Source organism: Orbicella franksi, chromosome 13, assembly GCF_964199315.1.
Source record: "Orbicella franksi chromosome 13, jaOrbFran1.1, whole genome shotgun sequence".
In the NCBI taxonomy this organism is placed as follows: domain Eukaryota; kingdom Metazoa; phylum Cnidaria; class Anthozoa; order Scleractinia; family Merulinidae; genus Orbicella; species Orbicella franksi.
Window position 1 is genome coordinate 22,829,760 of NC_138157.1, and position 25,062 is coordinate 22,854,821.

The 25,062-nt window shown below is 37.4% G+C and overlaps 1 protein-coding gene across 1 annotated transcript in view; it reads left to right on the forward strand.

The window, feature by feature from the left end:
* LOC145465865 (U3 small nucleolar RNA-associated protein 4 homolog) overlaps positions 1-25,062 on the forward strand; it is a 35,227-nt gene that overhangs the window by 5,992 nt on the left and 4,173 nt on the right. Inside the window, exons 4-20 of the mRNA XM_081449624.1 lie at positions 1,432-1,500; positions 3,804-3,888; positions 4,927-5,019; positions 5,590-5,665; positions 6,155-6,230; positions 6,677-6,724; positions 6,960-7,028; positions 7,325-7,430; positions 8,058-8,137; positions 13,691-13,778; positions 14,306-14,367; positions 17,758-17,853; positions 18,764-18,799; positions 19,898-19,996; positions 21,871-21,934; positions 24,554-24,657; positions 24,739-24,834. Coding sequence (XP_081305750.1) covers positions 1,432-1,500; positions 3,804-3,888; positions 4,927-5,019; positions 5,590-5,665; positions 6,155-6,230; positions 6,677-6,724; positions 6,960-7,028; positions 7,325-7,430; positions 8,058-8,137; positions 13,691-13,778; positions 14,306-14,367; positions 17,758-17,853; positions 18,764-18,799; positions 19,898-19,996; positions 21,871-21,934; positions 24,554-24,657; positions 24,739-24,834 — 1,347 coding nt within the window. The remainder of the gene's footprint in view (positions 1-1,431; positions 1,501-3,803; positions 3,889-4,926; positions 5,020-5,589; positions 5,666-6,154; positions 6,231-6,676; positions 6,725-6,959; positions 7,029-7,324; positions 7,431-8,057; positions 8,138-13,690; positions 13,779-14,305; positions 14,368-17,757; positions 17,854-18,763; positions 18,800-19,897; positions 19,997-21,870; positions 21,935-24,553; positions 24,658-24,738; positions 24,835-25,062) is intronic.

Here is a 25,062-nt window from a genome sequence, read left to right on the forward strand (position 1 = left end):
TGAAGTCTTTATTTCTTATTGAAAAATGTGTGATTCAGCAGATGTGAGTCTGAATAAAAGCAAGATGAATGCAATTTAAAATATAGTAATTAAAATCTACAATTAAACAATAAGATGAGAACAATTTAAATTCTTCACAAGTTTAAACCCGCTTTCAGTGTTACATGCATAGCAGCTATCTTTCAACTTGCCATCTCTCGACATGCTATGTAACCTGGCCTGTGTAAAAAATGTAGGCGCAAGTGACTTCTTTACGGTCGAACTCCACTTTAAGTCATGAAAGATGAATTTATTTGACATCAAACTAAGGCTAGGAGTATCAAGAAGTCATTCTGTGAGAGATAAGTTGACTGTTTTGAATGTTTACATCTTCTGAATATTAACTGAGTGGAAGCAGCCCAAATCTAAAATTGTTTGAATTATCCCATAAGTCAGGAAACAATAAAAGTCCACAATCATCTTCATTTAATTTGAGGTTGATAATTATCGTCTACTTGTCATTAATTTTGTTCCGCTAATAACTGGAAAAATTGCCAGTTTCACAGTTAAGCTGTCTTTCAGCTGTTTACATAGCATGTCAAAAGATGGTCGAAAGATGTTGCCTATGCACATAACACTGAAAGCGGGTGTAAAAAGACATCAGTTCATGTACAAGTTTTTTTATCTCAGAGTTCTTATCCGGGGAGTAGGAATTCATGCCCTCTTTTTCTTATTAAGTATTCTTGACCATTTTAGTGCCAGCAAATCTTGAAGTGGGTGGTCTTTTGTGGTGATGATCTTGTTGGACAAAAGTTGATCTTTCCCTTCAGCTAAGGTCAATATTTTGAAATCAGCCTTGGTGGAATATCCATAGTGGTAGGCTTGTTTTGAGACATGATACTTCCGACAAGCAAATCCCCAGACATCTAGGCCATATGTGAATAAGGATAAGATAAGGGAGTCAAATGACTTACTGAGTTGATCTTGAGAATATTATAAACTGTCTTATGTTTCTGAAAATAGTTTACTTTAGGAGTACATGTTGATATTAAATGGTCCACACAGAACTTCATACTTGAAATATAAAAAGCCAATTGATATGTTTATAGGTGGAGTGCAATTCAGAACAGTTAATCAGTGTCTTTCTTACAATAGTTCATTTGTCAGAACGTTTTTTGATGCTGCTTGTTAGCTCATTTCCAAATGGTATATTTTTATTTGGTTTTAAACAAACCCCCCTCCCTTGATACAACCTCCCTAATGAACCCCACTGGGAACCCCTTAGTTATAAAGTTGGATAAGCCTAAGCAGGGCTTAAAAGTGGCACTTTGCTATTTTCTTTTGAGCTTCATGTACCGGGCAGGCTCTGTTCTGTTTAACTTTTTTTTTCTAATTTGTTCCTAAATGTAACAATTTGTTTGGCCTGATGTAAGCTTCAAATTCATCTTTCAGGTAACAGTGGATTCTTTTGGCGGTGCTGTGTGGTGTTTATCAGCTAATTATGAAAAAACTCACTTGGCAGTAAGTATACAAACAATAGCCTCCATTTCTGGTGAAAAATATGCTAGTAGGGATATTTTTCCACAGACAGTATCTGTTCTGAAAAACAAACAGTTTTCCAAGAACATAGCTCAAGGAAAACTGTGAACTTTGAGGAACAGGCAATGTCCAAGAACAAACATCCTAGCCAATTTTCCCATCAAATGGAGGCTATCATGCTTTTTTTACAACTTGCGCAGTTTGAAAATTGGGGAATATGACTCGGATATTCCCCATTTTTAGCTGGGGCATATTCAGTAACGCGACACGTTTAGACCAATCACGAGTGAGCGAAAATTTGTATATGAACAACAATATCTGCTAAGAAGAATTTTTTTATCAAAGACACAGTCATACATTGAATCTTTGATAAATGTTATAATTATTTTAACTACGTCCATTGGATCCTTTAGGGATTTCATGGCTTACTCTGAAATTATGCTGACTACTATAATATTTTTTCAAATGTTTGAATAATATGGCTTATTTGTTAGTACGGTAACCATAAAATTACATAGCTTCCAATTTGTAAGTCAAATAGTTGAATTTTATTTGAAGCATCATTCGCTTTGTAATTGCAGTGTAAATAGATAATGAAGTTGATTCAAATTAATGTACATGACCTGCGTTAGCATGGTGTAAGCAAGTTACAGTGTATGTGTTTATTAATGACTGTGGGCCTCTCACCTGTGGTGGCCAAAAGAAAGATGAAAGGGTTGAATCTGTACTCAGTCAGGTTTTGAATTGTTCATTAATTATAACACTACAATTTCTGGCAAGTGGTATTGAAATACATATTGTTGTCCTCCAGGCTTGTCATAGTAATTTGGTTTAGTGCTCAGATACTTTATATTCTATTTTGCAAGCTCAAGGGAGGGTGCCTATTAGAGGCAGGGTGTTTATTGATGTCAGAATGCTTATAATAAATTTATTTTTTTGGAAGAAAAGTCTGTGAAATGGAAAAGAACCTTTTCATCTCTAGGGGTAATGCCCTCATGTACCTGTAATACAGTACCAAGAAATCAAATCATTCAGCAAGACTGTCAGACAAGGTTCCTTGTTTACTGCAGCATTTGCTGTCAGTGACTAAACAGTCCATTTGTGATCAAACCATTGTAATGGTCAATGTAGTGAAAATGAATGTGTAACCATAAGCTCCTTCTTGTCAGAATGGATTATTTTGTCTATATTTATGAATTAACAACTTACATGTACCAGTGATACCTTCTATTGAAAGCTATGTTTCTTGATCTTGTTCGATTGTTTTTAATGACTGATATCATAGCTAGAGGGAGTTATAGCAATAGTTATAATAGCAATTGACACCCGCAAATTAAATGTTTGCAGTCTGTTGTAAAATTTACGTTATGTCATGTACATGTAACATACAAACTCCTCAAATTTTTTTTGACCACCCTAAGTTTGTCTTATGTATTAAATGAAACATGTCCATCTTAAATGTAACGAGTTGGCTTAAGGTGGCCGAACACAGTTTTCGCGCGCGCTTTTGCTGATGCAATCGAGCGCGCACACAAGGATTGCAAAGAGCGATCATTTTATTTACTCAACACCCTCACTATCTGTGCTATTTTTTCTCTGTTATTGAACGCAGTGTATTGATGGCTTTAGTCTTTTATTACAAAGATATGTTAGAAAAGGTAACGACGCAAAGAAACCAGCAATTCTCAGCTTTCTCTTTGTTACCGAAAGAACCCAGTTAAATGCAGCGCATGCGCAGTTGTTCGAAAAATTGAGACCGATTGCTTTTGCAGAAACTTGCGGATTTCTGACGATCCAGTCGTTAGAATTTCAAGAAATTTGGCAAAAAAATAGTTCAGAAACCACGTGAATGATCTATCGCAAAAAATCTGAATTTTGACATAGGGAATTTTTAATAATACAGAACATGCGGTGAAAACGATTTATGGCGAATTACGAAAATCGCCTATGTCAAAATTTTATTGGAACAGTGTTGACAGAAGGGATTCAATGTCAATTCGTAGTGAGCAAAAGATGAAAAAAATCTAACGACTGGATTTTTTTTAAATAAACAAAAACCATTTTTTAAGCCTTGTTTTTAACCAGCCCCGTTGCCATGGCAACAGCACAAACCTTAGCCAAAATGCGAGAATAAACTTTTCTGTGGTTAACCTTGACTCTTGCAAAAAACGAGCGCTAAAGCATAAATAGCTTAAAAGTAATGGTGAATTAGGCATAGGCTCTTGAAAACTGTGTTCGGCCACCTTAAAGAGTCTTTTGATTCTCTTTTAATTGTCATATCACAGGTAGGCTGTGAAGATGGCAGAGTGAGACTGTTTGAAATAACAACTCATGACTTGGTATACAACAAATCCTTGGATCAACAAGAAGGTACTTACCTACACTTTCAGTCTCTGTTAATAGGGACTTAAGTTATCATGTTCCTTCAGGGGTGTCTCCATTCCAAAGGAATGTCACGCCTCATGATGATTACCCCACAAATACCATTACATGTATTAAAGCTTAATTAGATCTGGCTGTTTAAAAATTTTATTAAGTTTTCTGAAAATTGAATCATAAAATTTTCTGTGGCATTGAAACTGGAAGGTGTAAAGCATCCTTTTTGAGTTCAAACTCAACACACTCTTTAAGTGTTTTAAAAATTCTTCAAGAACCCAAACATCCATCCCTTCATTTACATGTAGCTGACTTACAAGTATTACTTGTATGTGCCTATATATATAAGTCACACTAGTGACGTACATTCATTACATACTGCATTGTCCTGGACAGTCACCTCATGTGAGTCACAGTAGTCACACAGATGTATTACATACTGCATTGTCCTGCACAGTCACCTCATGTGCGTCACAGTAATCACACAGTAACTGTTGTGTTAGATACTGCATCGTCTTGCACAATCACCCCATGTGGGTCACAGTAGTCACACAGATGTGTTACATACTGCATTGTCCTGTACAGTCACCTCATGTGAGTCACAGTAGTCACACAGATGTGTTACTGTACATACTGCATTGTCCTGCACAGTCAACTCATGTGAGTCACAGTAGTCACACAGATGTGTTACATACTGCATTGTCCTGCACAGTCACCTCATGTGCGTCACAGTAGTCACACAGATGTGTTACATACTGCATTGTCCTGCACAGTCACCTCATGTGAGTCACAGTAATGACGCAGATGTGTTACATACTGCATTGTTCTACACAGTCAACTCATGCGAGTCATAGTAGTCACACAGATGTGTTACTGTACATACTGCATTGTCCTGCACAGTCACCTCATGTGAGTCACAGTAGTTGCACAGATGTGTTAGTTACTGGAGCGCCCTCCGGTCATGTCATGTGAGTCACAGTTAGCATGCATGCACCTTCCACAGTGAGTCACTCTGGTGTTACCTTCTTCCAGGTAGAGTCCTGTGTCTCAGTTGGCATCCAAATAATAATGTGTTGGTGACTGGAGCATCAGACAGTACAGTAAGAGTTTATAACATTAAATCTGGTAAGAACACAACAATCATTGTATTCAAACTTCTTAATATTTTCATTTAACTCTTTGCTAAACATTTTTAATGAGTGTCTTGACTACATTAGAAATAAAACAGTTTTATGCCTAAAATGTTAGCAGTGAGTATGCTTCAAAGTCAGCTTTCTGGTGTACCTAATATCTTGGAAGTATGAGATGAAACAATTAAAAATATAGCCCTGCTATCACTAAAAAAACAAGTAACTAGAAAGTTTCATGGTGTTTTAACTTAAAGTTATTAGTATCACAGCAGAAATTTTAAATGGGAGGATAAAAAAATGGCAGAGGAATGGCAGGGCTCAAAAAAGTGCCATCCACTCATTGGGCACAAGAATATTTTGTTCTGGGCAAATAACTTTTTGTTCTCACTTGCCTGAGGGGCAAGGGCCCAGGCAAGTCTTCTTACAACTAATTGAAATAGAAACTTAAACTCAACTAAAACTTTTCCAGTGTAAGTGACATTTCAGGCTCATCTGAAGGGCAGGCTGGAGTTCAAGTTTTTTCAAGCCCTGAATATGCATTTTCCTTGTCATTCAACCCATCCAGGTCATTGCAATTTAAGGATTACTGTGGAGGAATTTCACTCTAGAAGTACTCTTATATGGGCAATACACATAACAAGGTACATTTACTTTAAACCTTCATGAAGTAACATCATGTTTGCAAGACAAAAAGAAAAAGAGAAGGAAAGAGAAAGAAAAATATTGCTTGCTGTCCATTAGCTTTTGTAGTTTCTCTTCTGTATGTAATTGTTTTGTTGCAAAGTTCAAAAGGTTTACAATATTACAAATACATATTTTAAAGACACTTGGGATTTACTTTGCAAGGGAGTAAAATTCACTTTTTACTCAGTTACTTTAAATTGTTTCGTGCTGAGCCACTACCAAAACTAAATGTTAAAACTGAACAAATGTATGGAAAACAGCTGGACAAAATGTTTTTGACCACTCTCGTCACATGTGTTATATGAAGATGTCCATTTCAAATGTCACCCAATCATGATAATTTCCTTAAAAGCCAACTGCTGCTCATACTTAAAGTATGGAGATTGCATTGGCCAATTTCATGAGTTGGCTTAGAGCTGTTGATTTGTTGTTGTTGTTGTTTTCAGTAATTTTACAATAGTCACAGGAGATTCTCTAGGAAATACTCAGTTCTGGGATGGTTTACAGGGAACACTGATTCAGGTTAGTTAAACCACAGCACATGAATTGTTGTACTTAAGATATGTAGGAACAAAGCTGCAGTAATTAATAACAGCATGCAATTACTGAAAGCATTAATCAACACATCTCACTCCTGGTCCCATTTAAATTTGATTTGTGATTTGTATTTGCTCTACTTCATTAGATAATTTGCTTTTAAGGAATACAAAAAGATCAGAGTAAACAAACACTTCCTTACTGTTTCTATGCCAAACATCTTGTATGGGCACTGAAGAAGAACTATATACTGTGTAGTCTAAGTACTGGTGGTTACTTTTACAGCTTGACAAGGATTATAGATCTTAACTTTGTAAAAGAATAAATTTTGTTTTCCTTTATTGACTAAATAAGTTGCTGCTGCTGCTGCTGTTGTTACCATATATGGCATTCAACATGTTGTGTATGTGGTTGCAAATTCTTTCTTTCAGAGTTTCAAGGGACATGTGGCAGATGTACTTGCAGTTTGTGTAAATAAGGTTTGTACCACACATTTATGACTTTACAAGAGCTCCAGGTTTTGTTCTCTCTGTTGCAAATAATTTTGCTCTCTTTCAAAGTTTGTGTTTTTGCTGAAAAGTTAATATCAAGAACTACAGCGAATCTCAGAGTCAGTCGCATTTGCATTTACATGCAAGTGAACAACAGCAGAATATCTTAAATTGGAGGATTTGAGAATTCATTATTTTTTCCATGGAATATGTCTTATTTCAGGAGGAAAACATGGTTTTCAGTGGAGGAGTAGATAGCAAGATTGTTCAGTTTCGACAGATTACCAGCAAGGTAAACACAAGAATGAACTGGTAATGTTATCTTACCATTATTCCACCATTCAGTTTTAATCTACCAATTTTAAAAGACCTTGTACATATAGTGAGCACCTTTTCCTGTTAAAAAGTAAAACCTGTTAACTAAAGCTGATGTAACTAAAGACTCTAAATAGTCCAAATTTTCAGCTGACACCACATACAGGTATATATGACTTTTTATGCTAACCTGGAAAACTATTAGGTTCTTATAGATTGGTATTCACTGTGTAGTGTATACATGTACTTATTTTATTTTGGCCTTGATTACAGAATGGTATTTCAACCTGGGTAAAAGCTGCCTCTCAGCGTATGTTTTCTCAAGATGTCCGCTCTCTTGTTACTCTGGAAGGAAACCAAAACCTGTTACTCTCTGGAGGTGAACATATCATTAATTATTATTTAATAAAATATAGTGTATTGTAAGTTTCCTTGTCATTGTAGATCTTACTGGTTATGTCAGTTAATGATATAATAGGTCCAGGCTGGTTGTGTAAGCCCAGGTTTGAGTCACCATATTTTTTTTTATTCAGATTGATTTTGTTAAATCAGCTTTTAAACGAATCTAGCAGTTATTCAAGGTCCGACTTCTCAACTTTCTCTTTCTTAAATTTTTACCCAGAAAAAGATGGGAATCATTCAAAATTAAATTAACTCCAAAAAGGAAAAAAACAGAACTTGTGTCAGTTCTTAAACATTATTAATATGTAACAACCACAGAATTTCACAAACAACTACCAGAACTACCCATTATTCTCAGGGACTAGGGTGCGTAACTCGAAACATTGGCAGTAGCTTATCATGATTATATTCAAACCCCTTTGTTGACCCTCTCATTGTGTCTGATATAGAATTTAAAATGTAATCTACAACTTCCAACTAATTTGTATACTTTTATCTTGATATTCTTCCCTTGTCCATATTTTTAGGTTTGCAAGGTGCATGATATCTAAACACTTCAATTCCAACTACTTAAAGTGTTGTTGTTATTGAAATGATTTTTCAGGTTTAGACCCTAGTCTTTTATTGTATTCTACCAAAGAGTTTGGAAGATCAAGCAGTGAGAAAGTCCCACCATTTCCACATGTAAGTAATGTGTCACAGTTTGTGACGGGCTCTTGAATTTTTGGTACTGTGTTTTTGTATGCATAGAGAATTCCCGATTCAAGCTCAGTCTTACAGCACACATAAAGGACAGGGACAGAAGCATCCATTTGATACTTTCTCAAGTCTGTACACTCTTAGATTTAGTGAGGCAGAATGAGTATGTATTACTTCAAGTTATTGAAGGAGCAAACAAACAATTGTTTAGAAATGGGAAATGGGTGATTGGGACAAATGGAGGTTTTCTTTGAAGAATTCTGTACAATATGCACCTTGTTGTGTACCCATAGAGCTGAAGTGAAAGGGGCCTTAAAAGACTGTAAAAAACAGGAATTTTATTCTTTGCACCTGTGACTTCTACAACTTCTATAAGCTCCATGGTAACTGTACCCTAGAAAAGTGGCAAATTATGCAAATACACGGACTCAAGAGACTTCAACCGTGCCATCCATCATGATGAGCAACTGAAAACATTGGATCCTGTCTACATGGTCCCAATACATTCACAAAACTGGATGCCCACAACAGATGTTGGCAGACAGTCCTGACTGACTTGACTTGAACCCTAACATTCCCATTGGAACATCGGTCATCCACCAGGGATCTCCATCTTCCATTGTGCTTGGCAACTCTTTCCAATTGAAACTAGTTCATTGTGCTTCAGCCTCCTGTCGATCTAGTCCATGTTGTTTTGGGCGGTGCCTGGTTCCTCTTTCCCTGAGGTGTCCACCAAAGGCATGCCTGGTCACATCACGTTGGTAAAAGGTTTTATCAGAGGATAAGCCAGCCAGCACCATTTCCTTTTTCCTGATTTGGAGGTGTAGAGGCTGTTGTTCTGCTTTCTCCCATAGATCTTAATCATTTCTGACTCTGTCTCCAGAGAGAGCTATTGACAAAAGTCTGTGTCTTGTAGTTAGAAGTTTTGGTGATATGCCAGGCTTCACCGCCATATAGACGAAAACTCTTCACTTCGGTATTAAAGGTTTTTATGCTTTGTATTCACTGAGATTGCATGTGATCTCAAAATAGGCCTCTGGATCTGGAATGCAGTTTACATGGCCTTTCTGACTCCTGCTACAATGTCCAGGCCTGTCCCACCTTCACAATGACAAAGTTGCCAAGGTAGCTTAACTGGTTGATGTCTTGGATCTCTGCTTCTCTGATGCCGAAGTTGGTGTTATTCTCGTTGATCACTCATGAATGCTCTATGTCTTCCAGATGTTGACCTTTAAGCCAATATTTGCAGATGTCTTTCTTATGATTTCAAGCTTCTGTGTCATGTCACCATGTTATTGGGAAGATAGTGCCTCAACATCTGCAAAATCAGTGTTTTCGTAGTCCAGTCTGATCATTTGGTTGATATTCTTTGGCAATCCATAGTGGAGCTGTTTCCTATCCACACTATCCACTGCCTTTTTGTAGTTGATAAAAGCCACATACAGTGAGGACTTCTATTCCAGAGTCAGATAAAGTATCATTTGAAGCATAGCATTCTGTGCAAGAGTGGTCCTCTCCTGGCAATAGCCAGCTCTAAACATTGGCTCCACCTCTCTAGGAGTACCATACTAAGAATGTTCCCAAAAATCGAAAATAACATGATGCCTTGATTCAATCTGTGCACTCTTTCTCGTTCCCATTCTTAGGTAGTTTCACCAGATGGCCATGTTCCCAATCTTATGGTGTTTGTTCTGTGTTCCAGATCATCTAAAACAACTTGTCAAGGGAATCCACAGATGACTTCATGTCCATTTTAAGTGCTCCTGGAGGGACGCCATTCAGGCCCAGGGCTTTGTCTTTTTTTCGTACGTTGCATTCCATTCCTGTTTTTGTTTTTTGAAGGTGGCTTTGTCAAGGCACCCTTTGTTCAAGGGTGATTCTGCAGAAGATGCTGCAGGCAGAGGGAACATGAAGGGAAGCAAGTTTATCATACTACCAAGAAGCTCTCTGGGAAATACAACATCTCCCATCATCAGGTGCCCAACAAAGATGGAAAACCTTTGACATACAAAAGTGAAGAACTCATGAATAGACTGCCACCAACTACCATAACAACAAGCCTTTCAGTGATATTTCTGTTGTCCCTTCTCAATCCATTCTTGACTGCACTGTTGGTGTCTATAAATTTGGCCTACCTTTGAACCTTTTAACAGCTCTGGTTTTAGCTTTGTTTAGTGCCGCTTTCTTTTCCCTTCTTTCTACTGTTTTGTTAGGGTTTTAGCTGGTTTCCTCGTGTTACCTGATTGGGGAGGTTTCTTTCCAAGACATTGTCATATGTCTTGTTCCAAGCTGTCTCTGATTCCTCCTAGATCTTCTCTGCTGAATCAGCTTCTTCAACAAGGGTGCTCATTGCCTGGAATCTGTTAGAGTTTTTTAAGTTTGAACTTGTCTCTTGTGGCTGCATTCATCAAGTGTGAGATGTAATGCACTGTTGACTTGGTTTGAGAGTTAACTTGACAAATTAAACCACTTGAGATTCAGATGGCTGCCTGAAGCAGCGTCACGTCCTCTTCTCACTTGCATGTTGTGCAATGATCTTCTCAAACCTCCCAGAGATAGTGATATGGTCAATTTGATTTTTTTGTGTGGTGATCTGTAGAAATCCATCTGGCTTTTTATATCCACTTGAGCTGAAATAAACTGCCTGCAGTCAGTACCAGCCAACCTTCAAAGTGGCTCCAGTCAGTACCAGCCAGCCTTAAATTAGCAGCTCCTGGCAGTGATATACTGCTCACATATCAGCATTGAGAGGTATTCACAGAGAATGTGATACCTCCCACATCACTGTCCTTACATTATAACTAAGCAGAAAGATAACATTTCAAAGTATAACAAGAAGATCTGTTAGATCTTAAAACCGCGCTTTTAAAATTTAACTGTTTTCTTAGCACTACAGTCGCAACGCAGTGCACATTCGAAAGTAATCCTTGATGATTCATTGATTACTGTAGACATCACATCACTTGATCAACACAGACTGTACTATTGCACCATCAGTCGTAGCCGTTGCGAAATCTCTGATGACGTAATAGTGTTAATCTGGAACTTTCTTTGGGATATGTATGGGCATGAAGATACAAACACTATTAACAACAGCTTTCTTTCTTAAGAGTCAAGTTTAAATTTAATTTTTTCCTTGAGTAAAGGGCTAGCAAAGAAGTCACACGAGTCACATAATTCAAGAATTGCGTTATCGACGGCTATCTTTAGTACGGTGGTTATTTCCCTACCAATGACGTAATCATTGCATGTCCTGACATGTTCTTTGCTTGGCTTGCAAATATTTCATTTTCCATCCGATCTATGAACTCGCTGCGATGAAAGAGGCAAAGAATTTACTTCATTTGCCTAAAACCACAAGAAATACTCGCAAACTTGCAAATAAATTGATGACCGTCGCTTCTGGCGAAATAAACTTCCAAAGTAAACACGATCTTATTAGTCACGTAGCGAAAGTGAAAGCTGCAACGTCAACGCATTCCATGGCTGACGTAATACCTTTTTTTAGCGTATTTATTATTCTCTTTGAATCCAACGCTTCGATAAAACCAAAAGAAAATATATTTTACCCACAACAAAGGAAACAATGTCCGTAAAATTATCCGTGTATTAATGTTTTAACAGCTTCTGGCGGAAAAAACATCACACGTTGCGTGACTCGGAATTTGGCCGAGCGGAGGTCTGCGTCTGGTCACCGACAAAAAAAAAATAATAAACCACGGGTAAACCTAGAACCGCGCTCGGCCCATGGCCGCGCGGTTAATAAGTGCTTGGCAAGCTGTTCTGGGCAAGCCAAAGAACCCCTCTTACAGCATGAAGTGGTTGGTTAACCCTGGTCTAAAGTTGCTGCTGACCTTTGTGAGCTACACAACTGTGCCCTAATGGTAATCTCCACCTGCAACAGCAATTTTACAGAAGTTGCTTGTCTCAACACCTTGGCGTCACTTAAAATCAGTATTACCTAGGTATGACATCCCAGACATGCTTATCACAGACAATGGCCTCCAGCTTGCTTCAGGCAAATTCACAGTGTTTGCAAAAGCCTGGGGTATTCCAGCATTTTACATCTTCGTCCTGTCATTCACAGTCCTATGGAAAGGCCAAGTTCCTGGTTCTGGTACATTGGTACAACACTCCAACCAAAAGGAATCAGCATTGGTTCCGCTCAGCTCCTCATGGAATGACCCTATACAACTTTCCTACCTGTTGCTAGTGCCACCTTACAACCGCGATACTTGACAGAAGAAGAAACACACGCACTCATTGGGAAGAAACAGCAACAGCAGTACCACTAGAGCTAACACACAATGCTTCTGCAGGCCACTGAGCATGGAGAAACTGTGCGCTGGAAATTGCTGGGACAGAAATGCTACTTGTATGGGACAAGTTGGTCCTCTCAGCTACAAGTTGAATGCTGGAGTGTGTGTATACAGGCATAACCATGGTAACCACCCATTGTGGACAACAGTCAGACAGTCTTTGCCAACAATCGCAGGAAGCTTAATGTAGCACAAGTGTACTCGAATGTTTTTACGCTGGATTGGGACGAATGGGGGTTTTCTTTGGAGGAAATGTACTTAAAAAAAAAAATAGCAGCCTGCCTGGAACTAGCAATTTTTTAATAGCAGTTAATGTAAGAACTGAATGCACATCTGCCAGGAACCAAGGAGCTCTTAAGCTATGCTAATGTAGAAACTCAACTCAGTTTAGTGCATATTCTGTTTCCATGGATGTACCTTTATTAGTATTATCAATACTTATATGTATTGATTTTACTAATAAAGCACGACTTTCAGTCCTGTGGAAAAGGAAACGCAGTCCAACCATCTTCTATGATTATACTTTAAGGCTGATGAGATTCCATTTTGTCATTGTTAATAACTATGATACTGATAGTGCTGACACAACCATCAACACAACATGAAGTATTATAATTACTATTATTATTTTTGGTGACTAGGAATGCTTCCACTGCACCCTGGATGGAATAATTGTTAATTGACCCCCAGCATTAAAGTTGCCAGTATCCATTTATACACCTGGGTGGAGAGAGGCACTGTGACAGACTCCAGTCCAGGTCTAGACTCACCACATCCCCAACTCTAATATATAGATTTAGCCAAGACTAAAAGCGGACCTCCTGACTTTTTAAGTAAACCTGGCTTGACCCTGCAATCCAATGATCTCTTAACTTGAGCCCATGATATGGTCATGTGGTACTGGTCAGCGGATTCCTTGTGTTGACAGGTGTCAATTGACCATAACATGGATGTCCAATATCAAAGATGTATGCTGTTAAGCAAGTCTGCATGTCTCAGTTAACCTATTAACTGGAGTATGGCCACCATGTTACACAACTTCGTTATCGTTGTCGTGTGTATGCGCCCATGAGCAATACCGCTGGCCATGATAACCACAAGAAAATTTCCTTTTCTTTCCTATATGAATATGGTGCTTGGCTTGGTGGCACTTTGGGATGCCGAAGTTCCACTATCATTAATCACCTAATATCTTAATATCTTTACCTTATCTTTTTAGAGTCCATTGATACATTTGGCATCAAAGGCAAATATTCTCATGTATCAGATGTCAAATGGCTTACAGTTCTGGAGACTCCAAGAAGCAGGTGATCAACAAATAAAATCTGAATCACTTGATTGATTGATTAATCTGCTTTATAGCTGTTTTTATCACCACACATTTAATCATGTTGGCTATTTCTTAAATCTGATGATCACAATTGTGATTGCAATGCCAAGCCGAGATAAGGACGTAAATAATTATTTATCAGGTAACCAACCACAGCAGAGGCTTGATATAACAAAGGGCCTGGTTCTTATGTTACCATTTACCATGCAGTTTAAAGATCTGTATAAATGTGTTGTCTTTTCTATATGCAAAGGAGGATTTTAAGGAAAGCTGTGAAGAAATCTATTTTCCCTCTTATTCAAGGCTAATGATCTCGTAAAAATGCAAGGCTACCCCCAGTTTTCTTTTTGGATTCCATTAGCCCTTGCTAAGATCTACTCTTTCCATATGATCTTAACTTGGTGAAAAGACCTTTTTGTTTCGTAGGCACCATCCTTAAATTTGTGCTGTAGTTGTACATTTCTCACTTGTTTTAAATTGTGTGTACGTGAATTTCCTTGATAGCTGGCCAGAACACAACTGTTCTCAGTAAAACTCCCATACAGCTCTTAGAGATCAAGAAGAAGGTAGGCAGCAAATGGAAAACCTTTTTATTGAAAGTCATCACCTTGGCAAGCGAAATTGATCGTTATGAAAAATTACCAACTCCTCACCACACATTCTTGGCTTGAATATGATCAGCATGGCATTGAAAAGGATTGTTTTTTTCTTGAAGGTCCATAGTTCTAGCATTAGTAGGGTTAGGGTGCAGCTGCAATGTTTATTTTTTTTAAGCGGGTTGTGGTCTTTCCTTACTTAAAACAATGTAGACAATACTCTATAAGAAAGCATACAATAAAAGCAGCACAGAAATGACACAAGTTTTAAGTTAATGATGATACAATTGAGCAATTATAAAAACTCGTAAATTATGATGACCAGAGTAAACAAAACTGATTTTCCTTTCTTATTCTCTCAGTGCTTTCCAATAGAGATAGAAAGCATTTCTTCTGGTTTCTATTGAGTCTCAGTATAAATTTACTAGCATTCTATCATGAATTGCTGTTCTCTTATTGGCAGTGTGACTCACTATTTAACAATTAGACCCGTAGCCCGCAATGGCTATGAGGCAAAGCCGAATGGTCTATTGACCCGTGGCCCTTGAGGGAGAAGAGTCTAATTGTTGTACTATCACCCAACTAATTGGACAGAGAAGGCAAAAATAAAGTTAGCAAATGCAAGTTGAAGAACTATTTATTTGGGAATAAAACGAAAGAAAGGGTCAAGCTCAATTGCGCCAATTTCGCTACTCGAGGACTATTACTAATAGTCCTTTAGTAGGGTAGCCAATTAAAATGCAGGATTTGTATTAGTCCACTAGTTGGGTGAAAGTAGCCTATTGGCAAAATGGTGCACGTTTCTGTAAGAGGATTTAGATAAGTTTGAATGACTTATATTTTTACCAAAACGATAAGATTATTCACTCTCAATTTCAATGCCCAATTACAGTTCAATTCTAACTACAGTTATGATCTTACACAAAACAGCAGGTGTTTGGTACGGTTAATGAACTGGAACAGTAACCTCTAACTTAGAAATGCAAAACGAACTAAAACTAATCTATCTACGTTGGATTTCTATTCTAATTTTTCCGATAGCGAAAGCAAATATGTAAAACATACTAAATTATCTGATTTTCTCTCCTCACACCTGACAGTCGACTTAGGCTGTATTCTCTTCAACTATTTAAGAAATAGAAAATATGTTCGTGTTTCTATCAAGTTATAGAAACTCGAATGGAAGTTTGGGAAATTGAGAAATACTGTGGGAACACGAACCGAAAGGAGAGTGTTTCCACAGCTTTTTCAAGTTCTCTTTGCTTGTGCCATCATTACATCATCAGCTCGTGTTAGTTCTGTGTCTTTATTTTTTAAAACAACAGCGTCGCCATCTGTATTTTCTTTGGGCTTTTTTCTAAATATATTTAGATTATGAGTTTAAGGTAGTTAATGAGGCCACAGGCCAAATCAACTATTGCTTCATAGAAATCAAAAGTGAACAATCCCATTGTTTTATTTCCTGAATTCTACCTTAATTTGGTTCATCAAACCATTTTCTAGTTTTCACAACAAAGTAAGGGCTATTAGACTTGCTTTAGCAAAATTGTGAAGGTCCTTAAAAGACATGACTGACCATAGGTCATAGGTTTGAATCCTGTTCAAGCGTGATTTTTTTTTGTAGGCTTTAATTTCACAAATCAAAACTGCTTAAGTTGTGTAGTTTACATAACTGTCAGTGATAATCAATCATGTCTTTACATCTCTCTCCACAGTTAAAAAGAAATACAATGAAACCTGTATCAAGCAGACCCCATATTAAGCCGCCACCCTCTATTAAGGACATTCGCACTAATTGTTTCTGTACATCCTTACTGCGCAGGCAAATTCAGACGTTACGTCATGCATCGATGCGCGTGCTAAGTAATAAAATGAAAAATGATAGGGCAGATGGCCATTGCTATAGCTTTGCTGGATTTAACGATCTTGGACGTTCGGTGACCCCTATATTTCTTTTGATGGACCATTTTCTCTACCGACTTTCTACGTTTAGTGAAAAAATGAAGAAAATCTATCGATTAAAAGTTTGAATTTTTTGCAAAATGCACCATCAAATTCCATTATTTTAGCTATTGGTTTATCTGTGCAGCGGTTTCAAATGCCTCTTGAAGGGTTAAGTTTTGTGAAAATGCTGGTAACATTTGCTATCTCTGGAAAACTTTAGCGTGAACGTCCCTAAGTGTACAGCAGCTTGAATCCCTAAATTTTCTTCCCACACTTACTATAAAATAAAATCTGCATTCAGCAGACACCTTTGTTAAGCGGACATGGACACTAATATTAAGCCATTTTGTTGCACAAACCTGCAACAAGCAGACACTTCAAGGGCGTTTTACTTCTAAAAGCTTAGCGATTTTGTTTTAAAGCTAAGTAGACAAGTTATTCCAGATTAATGCATTGACTGACTGGACATTGTGCTATAAGCAGTGTTTGATTTCACACTGTGTTATAACCTGTCTAGAGCAGACACCCTGTATTCAGCGGACACTAGTGAATGTCCCAAGGGTGTCCGCTTGATACAGTTTTCACTGTATGATCTTTCATATAATTTATTCACTTGCATTGTGAAGGCTTGAAGGCTTGCAGACATGGGTGCTTATAATTTTTTTTTCTGTTGACAACTTCAACTTTTTAAAGTCAATTAACAGCGAATGCCATTCTTTCAGTCTTCTCGGGAATTTATATAACCAGTTATGTTTCCAAAGCTTTCTTGAAAACTGCAGATAAAAAGAGAAAATGTCAGAAAACATCATCATTTCAAGGCACACAAGGTTATTGGCTATTTGTAGTATTCTACTAGGATGATTAGTAATGCAAGTAATGTTATTTGATTGGCTGAGCTACTCATACATTATCAGCCATTAGTATGCAGTGGCTGGAGTTTGTCCACATAATTACGATGTTGAAAGGTTTCTTTGATGTTGTGAGGGAGATATCTGATTTAGAAATATTATTGAATAATTCAATTCCCAAGGATACAAAAGAAAGGAAATTGACCATAACACTTCTTATAAAACACAAAATTTAGTCGCAGGCGACTGCATGTTTTTAATGAAAATTCAGTCCACGTGATTTTGCTAAACTGTGAAGTTTAATACTACGTTGAAAAATGATTGGAAACCGCTATTTGAAGGAAATTTAGTCAGAATTCTAATAAAACAATTAGATAACTTGCTTTCAATTTCATTGAGGTGATAATCAAACTCAATAGAAACATGGAAAATTTTGGTTATTTCTTAAATGTAGTCAAAGTGAGTTTTTGATGCTTCTCAATCTCTGTAGCCTGTTGCCTTGTCAACGCGTTGCTCTGTATATTGTATGGAGTAGTACTGCTAACGACCAGTTTTTGTTTTTTTCCAGGGTGATTATCACATTGTGTGCAGTGCTGTTTCATCATGTGCTAGTTGGGCAGCCTTTTCAGATGTTTATCATATTAGTTTATTTAAGCTGAATTTGGTAAGTTTTGGATGTTGTTAATGGAATATGCCTTATTGCTAATTGTTCAAAATCTCAAAATAGTATGACAGATGAACCCTTGTTTCTGAAACTATCAAGGGAAATGAAAGGGGTCGACATGACTGATAGTAAATGACTCACAAAACATTATAGGGTTCACCAATGATTTGATTTGGACATAACCTAAGCAAGACAGTTAGTGAATTAACTCAGTTAGGATCATTCATACATTCATTATATCTTAATAGGCCTGAAATGGATTCTTTTGTTCATGAACTATTAATTATTGCTAGTGTTGTTTAATCAGTTTTATTTTAAAATCATTGCAAAAAAAAATGTTCACCGAAGTTTTCTATGCCTAAACCCTTGAACAATACAAGAGGTGTTGTAGAAAAAATCTGAACTAGAAATGTATAATGTGCACAAGATATTTAACATGACATATAATTCAGTATTTAAAAGCATTTGACCATTATCCAACCGAACCTTTAATAGTGTATGATGTACAAATTGGAACATGTTCTCTTACCTCTTTTATCTAGGAATTTCTAAATACCTTAGCATACAGTTATCATCCTGTTAACCAGCTTTATAATGTCATGCTAACATGGCATTTTGTACCTTGCTAGAGAAAATTCAGCCAATCAGAATACTAGAAAGCTGTTGTATAAGCGAGGTTAAGTGCTTTTTAAACGTAATAAGTCCACTGGACATGTTGTATTTGAGATGCTGCTTGGTTCTGCAGTCCTTGTTCACTGTCAATTGTAGTATTTCTTTATCATTAACTGGCAATTTTTCTAACGATCAAATACTTCCGAACACTTTAAGTAAGTTTTTTGATAGGGCAGTGAACTACAGAAAAGTGTTACCAGAAGTGTGAAATGCTGTTTATTTCTCGTTATTTTTCTAGAAGAAAGAAGGCAATTCTCAAGGAACAGTAACAAGAGTAAGTGTCTGCTGGTATTGTGATTGTTTTCAACAACTAGAATTTCAAGGGGTTGGAAGTTCCATGAAAGAGAACATTTGCTAATATAGCACGCGTACTGGTCCTATCTAATTCCTATCGAGCCATCGTGGTTGAAATCTCTATATACACACCGCCGTGCGTATATATAACATGACGTGTGCAGTTTCATTTTAGCTGCAAAATTTCCGTCGAGTTTAGCTGCCAGCCGTTCCTTTTATTAAAGTTTCAAAAGTGTGAACATCATTCTGAACAATCCAAACGCTACTTCAAGCATTTGACTTTTGCCAATCTAAGATGTTTACTAAAACTTGAGTATTTTGACTTTGTTTTTCTACATTTTAATTGTAATTCAGTTGAAGAAGCGAATTTTTCATTGACAATTTTCAAATGAAGCGTTTTCGTTCAACTGTTGCTTAAATGGTTGTGACGTGTTTTTTCAGCAGGCAATAGGATCCTTTGTTTTCCTTCACCGTGCATCGTGAGAACATTGTTGTCAATCACAAATAAAACATGTTTTAGCGTCCAAGTTGTTGTCGATATATTATAAAAGAACAGACCAATTTCGTATTCTCGGCATTGGACTGGAACGAGCTTGTAATGGAGGCTTATGCGGGGAATATCGTTAAAAAGATATTAATGTCATTTGAATTTAAAAACAAGAAGAAGAAGCAGCAGCAGCAGAAGAAGAAGAAGAAGAAGAGTAGAAGAATGACTTTATTATCGTGTCAATTACATCTAGCATTGGAGAATACCCACTGCTAATAGAGGACACCTAACTAGAACTATCTAAAAATAATATACAGAAAAGTCCTATACGAGAAATTGAAATTATAAGTTACAAAGATGGCAGCCAGTACATCCATCTAGGATGTTGCCTAGATCTAGCCTCCGTACGTGGGTTTTGAACTGCTTGAGATTTACATTTGAAAAGACTCCCCGTGTTAGCCTCAGTTTCAAGCTGCGCCTCGAGCAACTCTTCAAAACTTCTTCTCGATATACGTACGCTAAGTATGAACAATCTCTTTAGTTGATTATGTTCATTACAACATTTTAATAACTTTTATTTTATTGATGTAGGTTTTGCCTTTGCCTGTTGATTTATTACCAGCTCGTCGACTAGTTTTTTCTCCTGACAGTTCAAAGCTAGTTTGTGCAACAAGTGAGGACTCAATTCAGGTGAGTGTTGATCAGTTTGCTAACGAGCTGCAGTGAGGGTGAATTGAACAACACTAAAATGTATTGTATCTGTTTGGTACCTTCTAATTGGCTTGAGAAAGATGTTAATAAAATACGGGGACCCACATTTTTTTAATTTCAAAATTTAAGTTCTCTTAATATGAGCAACAAACAGGCCAAATTTGCATGAAATTCTTTGTTGCATTCTATTTCAAGTACGTCTACCCTGGATTACTTCATGACTGTGTAAATGTAATTTTGATTGTTCCTACTTGTGAACTTACTCCCCACCCCACTCCCCACCTTTTTCCTTATGCCCCCATAATGATAGAACACACTCAAAAATATTGTGCTCCTGCTCTGGAATCATGATTAGAATATAAAATAGTTTCCTCTACTCGGAGCGTATTCGTGAATTTTGGTTTTCGTGTATTGGAAACCAGAGTGAGGGGGGTGAACAGGGGTATGCAAATCCGCCGATCCGTGCCTTTTTTTGCCAAATCCGTCGATCCGCAAATATTTTTGTTCAAATCCAAAACCACAACCACATCCGGAAACCGAAGTGTAAACGTTCAAAGGTAAACTGCTAAATTTGAATGCCACCGTTGATTTCGCACAAATAGTAAAGAATAAATAATTGGGATGAATTTAACATACCGACCAAGGCTGAAGAAAGATCTACGATCCAAATTTCGTTTAGAACCCAAGATCCGAACATTAAGACAGGCACAATCCGGAATCCGCGCCAAAATTCACAGCTGATCCACGATCCACTGTGTTTTCAAAATCCACGAATCCACTCGATATACCGCAAAAATCCGCAATCCGTGCGCTTTTTTAGGCCAAATCCGTCGATCCGAAAACCTATTCACCCCCCTCCAGAGTAAAGGAACATATTTCGAGGAATTCATCAGCTGTTTATGAACAATGCCAGCTCACGGAACATTCCGTGGATTCCCTTGGATTCCAGCAGAACAAAAGATCTTGCCACGGGAAGCAACACGTTCGAAGTCCACATAAGGGAGACAACTGAATAGAGACCATGGCTTCGAATTAGGTAACATCTATGACACTAATTTAGATCCCTTGAGACCCTTATAAACATGATATAACCCTAATTCTTAACATTTACATTTTTATTGTGGCTGATGAAGTTCAGTTGAGCCGAACGAAACATTCCACCTTTTAAAAAGACTTTTATTGCGCTCTGAGTACAAGAAACTATTTTATGTTTTAATGATAGAACACTTACACAGTGTAACAGAAAGCCGGTAAAAATATGTAAATTGCAAGTCTGTGCCAATTAAAGTTATTTTTTACAGCACCAGAAACCATAAGATAATGTAGTTAAAGAGACAGCTTATTATTCACCGACAGTGAAAAATTGTTCATTGTACCTTCTGTTAACGGTACCCCCGTGGGGAACCAATCTCTCCAGTTACTTACCTATGTTTGATCTTTGTAAGTGACAACATTCCTTAATGAAGGGATTCCCAATGCAGCTGGTCTTTCTATGAATTTCACTGTGCTGAGAGAGTAATAAGCACATGTGAAGTGGTTTGGTCTACTTATGACTGATAAACAATAATTAATGTTACAAGTTCCACAGTTGTTATGGATTCTTATTGTCAATGACAAGATGCAAGTGACATCTTGTTCACAAGTCACATCAGTTAAAAGATCGATGTCTTATTGTCTTGTCTTACAGCTCAATGTTGAGTTCATTGTGTTTTTAAGTATGTCTTCTGTAGACAATGCCCCGGGTAAAGCTGATTACAATTGTAACTTTTCGATCAACAAGTAACATCTTAACTTAATGCAGTTAGATTGCTTGTCTCATTTAAAATTCAATGATTATGTCTTTAATAAAAAAGATTTTGGATCTTGGTGATGTGCCACACTTGAGTAACACATTAAACATTGCACAGCATAACAAAGGTAAGTGGAACATTGCTTATAATCTACTATTGTGTCATGTGCTCTGGCTAGTTTACAAAATTAATAATACTCTGTCTTGAAAAAATTACTCAATTCTGATTGGTTCAAATGTAACACCAGTGCAAATTACAACCAAGATATGCAAAGTTAGTACAGACACTCTAAGACTAGCAATGGTCATCCGAGGTATTTCAAAAGTGATCGAAGTTCATCTGAAGCTTTCCGAAGGTCGCCGAAGATAATTAGACATTTTTAAGCTCTTCCGAAGACCTCCCGAACCCTTCCAGAAATTAGCGGTTATCACCCGAACATTTTCAAGCACCTCTGACAATCGCCTGGATTTCTGAAGAGTTCTAAAGATCATCCGAAGGTTACCGAAAATCACCCTAAGATTGGCGAAGATTTTCGAGCATTGTTGGAAGTTTTGCACAAATTTTCGGAAATTTTCCAAGATACTTGGAATACCAAGGACAGCCAGCGTAAGGAAACAAATGTGTAGATAAAGCCCTTAGGGTTACTGTATACCTGAAGAAACTATACCAAGAATGTTGAAATAAAATGAATTGTCAAATTTTTCATGACGTCCCATGACCTCTGAATGTGAGTGTCTGAATTACCCTTTGAAAGCTACAAGTGTAAGGGAATTTGTTCGTTCGCCTTCTTACGTGGACACCCGGGTGTGGACAGTGGCTAGTTTAACATATAAACAACAAAAACATGTCTGCGAATTGTTTATTCGAGATATTTTTTCTCCGAGAGTGATTTTTGCATCATCCCTCCATATTTGTGTAATTCTAGCTCGAAAATGTTCTGTAACTCTTCACTGCAAGTTACACTTTTTAGTGCTTTTGATCATAGGCGTACCACCAGTTGCGGTAATTATGTAATTTTTCGGGCAGAACGCTCATGATCCGGGCAACGATGCTTGAGAGAAAACATTAGCAAATAATGCTATTGGCGTAATTTTCAAAACTCGTAGATATATGAAGTTGCTAGTTAGTTACTTTTTCTAAATCTCTGTGTGATTAGACGCCCGATTAGGAGTCTTAAGACTGTCAAGTGGTTCTTCAGAGCGTTAGCACTTTATTCAAGTGGTATCGTGTAAAGAGTAAAATTTATATTTGCTGCTGATCTGAAGTATCGTTGGCGCACCGAAGACCCCACTGCTCCGGAAAAAGAACGAGCCCTCTGTTTTGTTTTTTAGGTTTCAAGGCTTGTAAGCTACTTTGTACGACTTTGGCCTTGCTAAAAAGGAGTTAGACTGAAATGATATGAGGGACCTTGAGTTTTCTGTTAGCTATAAAAGAATCAAAGCGAACGAAGACCTAGACTTTTGTTTTTGTGGTGACTCTGAAAGGGCCCGGGGTTTGTAATGTCTTAACAAAGGAGTGTTATAATTTTTCTGATATTGTATAGGTGTTCCTCGTTTACGTCCATGTTGTTCGAATTCACCATCGTATTTACGCTGCATCTGAATTCAAAGAAGGGTAGGCTTGTAGTGTACGCCGCAAGTCTCCTATGGCCAAAACAAGACTAAGGCGTCTTGTACTGCCTCATGTTGTTCTTTGAACGTCTCGAGTATATCGAGAAGTTTGTCTCGAATAGATCAGAGTCCAGGTTCTGTAACACGTCTAAATGGCCCATCTTGAAACACAAATATCTGTTGCTGATCTACCGATCGCTGAACGCGCGCCATGAAAGGAAGAACTTTTTCTTTTAATAACTTTTAGATTTTACTAGATTGAGACTGTTGATGTAAGTCATTGAGTAGGCAAGCTTTCAATACAACTATTTTTGGGACTATAGCAGTTTCGTTAGATATGAGAACTGTAAAAGTTTTTGTTTTTCATGCAATCTGAGTGGGTTTGCATCCCAATTTCAACACTCACACATTAGGGCATTGCGTAATTTTTTGGGGCAAGAAGGTCACCGCCGCCGCCGCCGCCGCCCCCCCCCCCCCCCCCCTCTCTCTCCATGCCTGAAGGTGTCCGTACGCCTATGCTTTGGATCAGGAAATTGAGGAACAAATTAAATCAGCGAAAAACAAAATTTGGAATAAAAAAGCAAAGTATTTTTTCCAGAGGCTAACAAAACTGCACGACCCTGTAGTGCTTATTTACTCCAAATAGCACAAGAATAATCATGTGATTACCTATACTTACTTATCCGCATGAGAGATAATCAGTAGCATTGAGTTAGCCATATCCAAACATGGAAAAAGTATTTCATAATTTAGGAATCCACATTAAATGACAAATTACTTGTTGTGAAAGTGGTAGGCTTGTAAGTTGCTTTTTACCATGGCAACCATATTACTATTTGGAAGAGTTTTAAGCTTTGGAGCCCTTTGAGTTCCACGTCCAAGACAGTTCATCCTAATACAACATAACATGTGTTCCTTATAGTTTGATATTGTTCAGTGTTCAATTGTACAGTGTACAGATTCAAACAAAAAGAGAAGAACTTACTTACTTTTTTTGACTTGACTTTCCAGATCCTTCCGCATACATGCGATAACTTAAAACAAGGACACAGTGTTAATATCTTGATGTCAAAATATGAATATAGCAACATTATTAATTTTGCAAAAATGTTCAGTAGCATTGATTATTCCTTCAGATTCAAGTGCAATTCATGAGCTTGCTGTAAGCAGTGACCTCCACTGGTTAGCATGTGTGGATTGTAACAATACTTTGAACATATTCAGCTTGACCAAACTGAAGGTACTGTCATTCTTTCTTTTTAATTCTTTCTTCCTTGGTACACTTGCTGTCATCTTTGCTAAATTTTGTTTTATTTAACAGTTACAGAGCACCTTACCTCAGTTGGAATCTCCTGTAACCGCAATAGCTTTTCAGCCCAAAACAAACTATCTGGCTGCGATCTGCTGCAATAATCAGGTTAGTTTATTTTGATGCAGATTTTTTTTCCACCAGCACCAGTGAAACATGCCAAAAGTTGAAACTCAAGAGATGTTTATTTCAGAAACACAGACTTTATGTTTTTGTTGATCGGTAAATTTTTTAATAATCAAAATTATCTACAATGATGTGATTGCTATCGTGACTCCAGTGCCGACACATTGGGTTTTTTTCACTGCACGGCTTGCGGCATTGCTGACGTAAAAA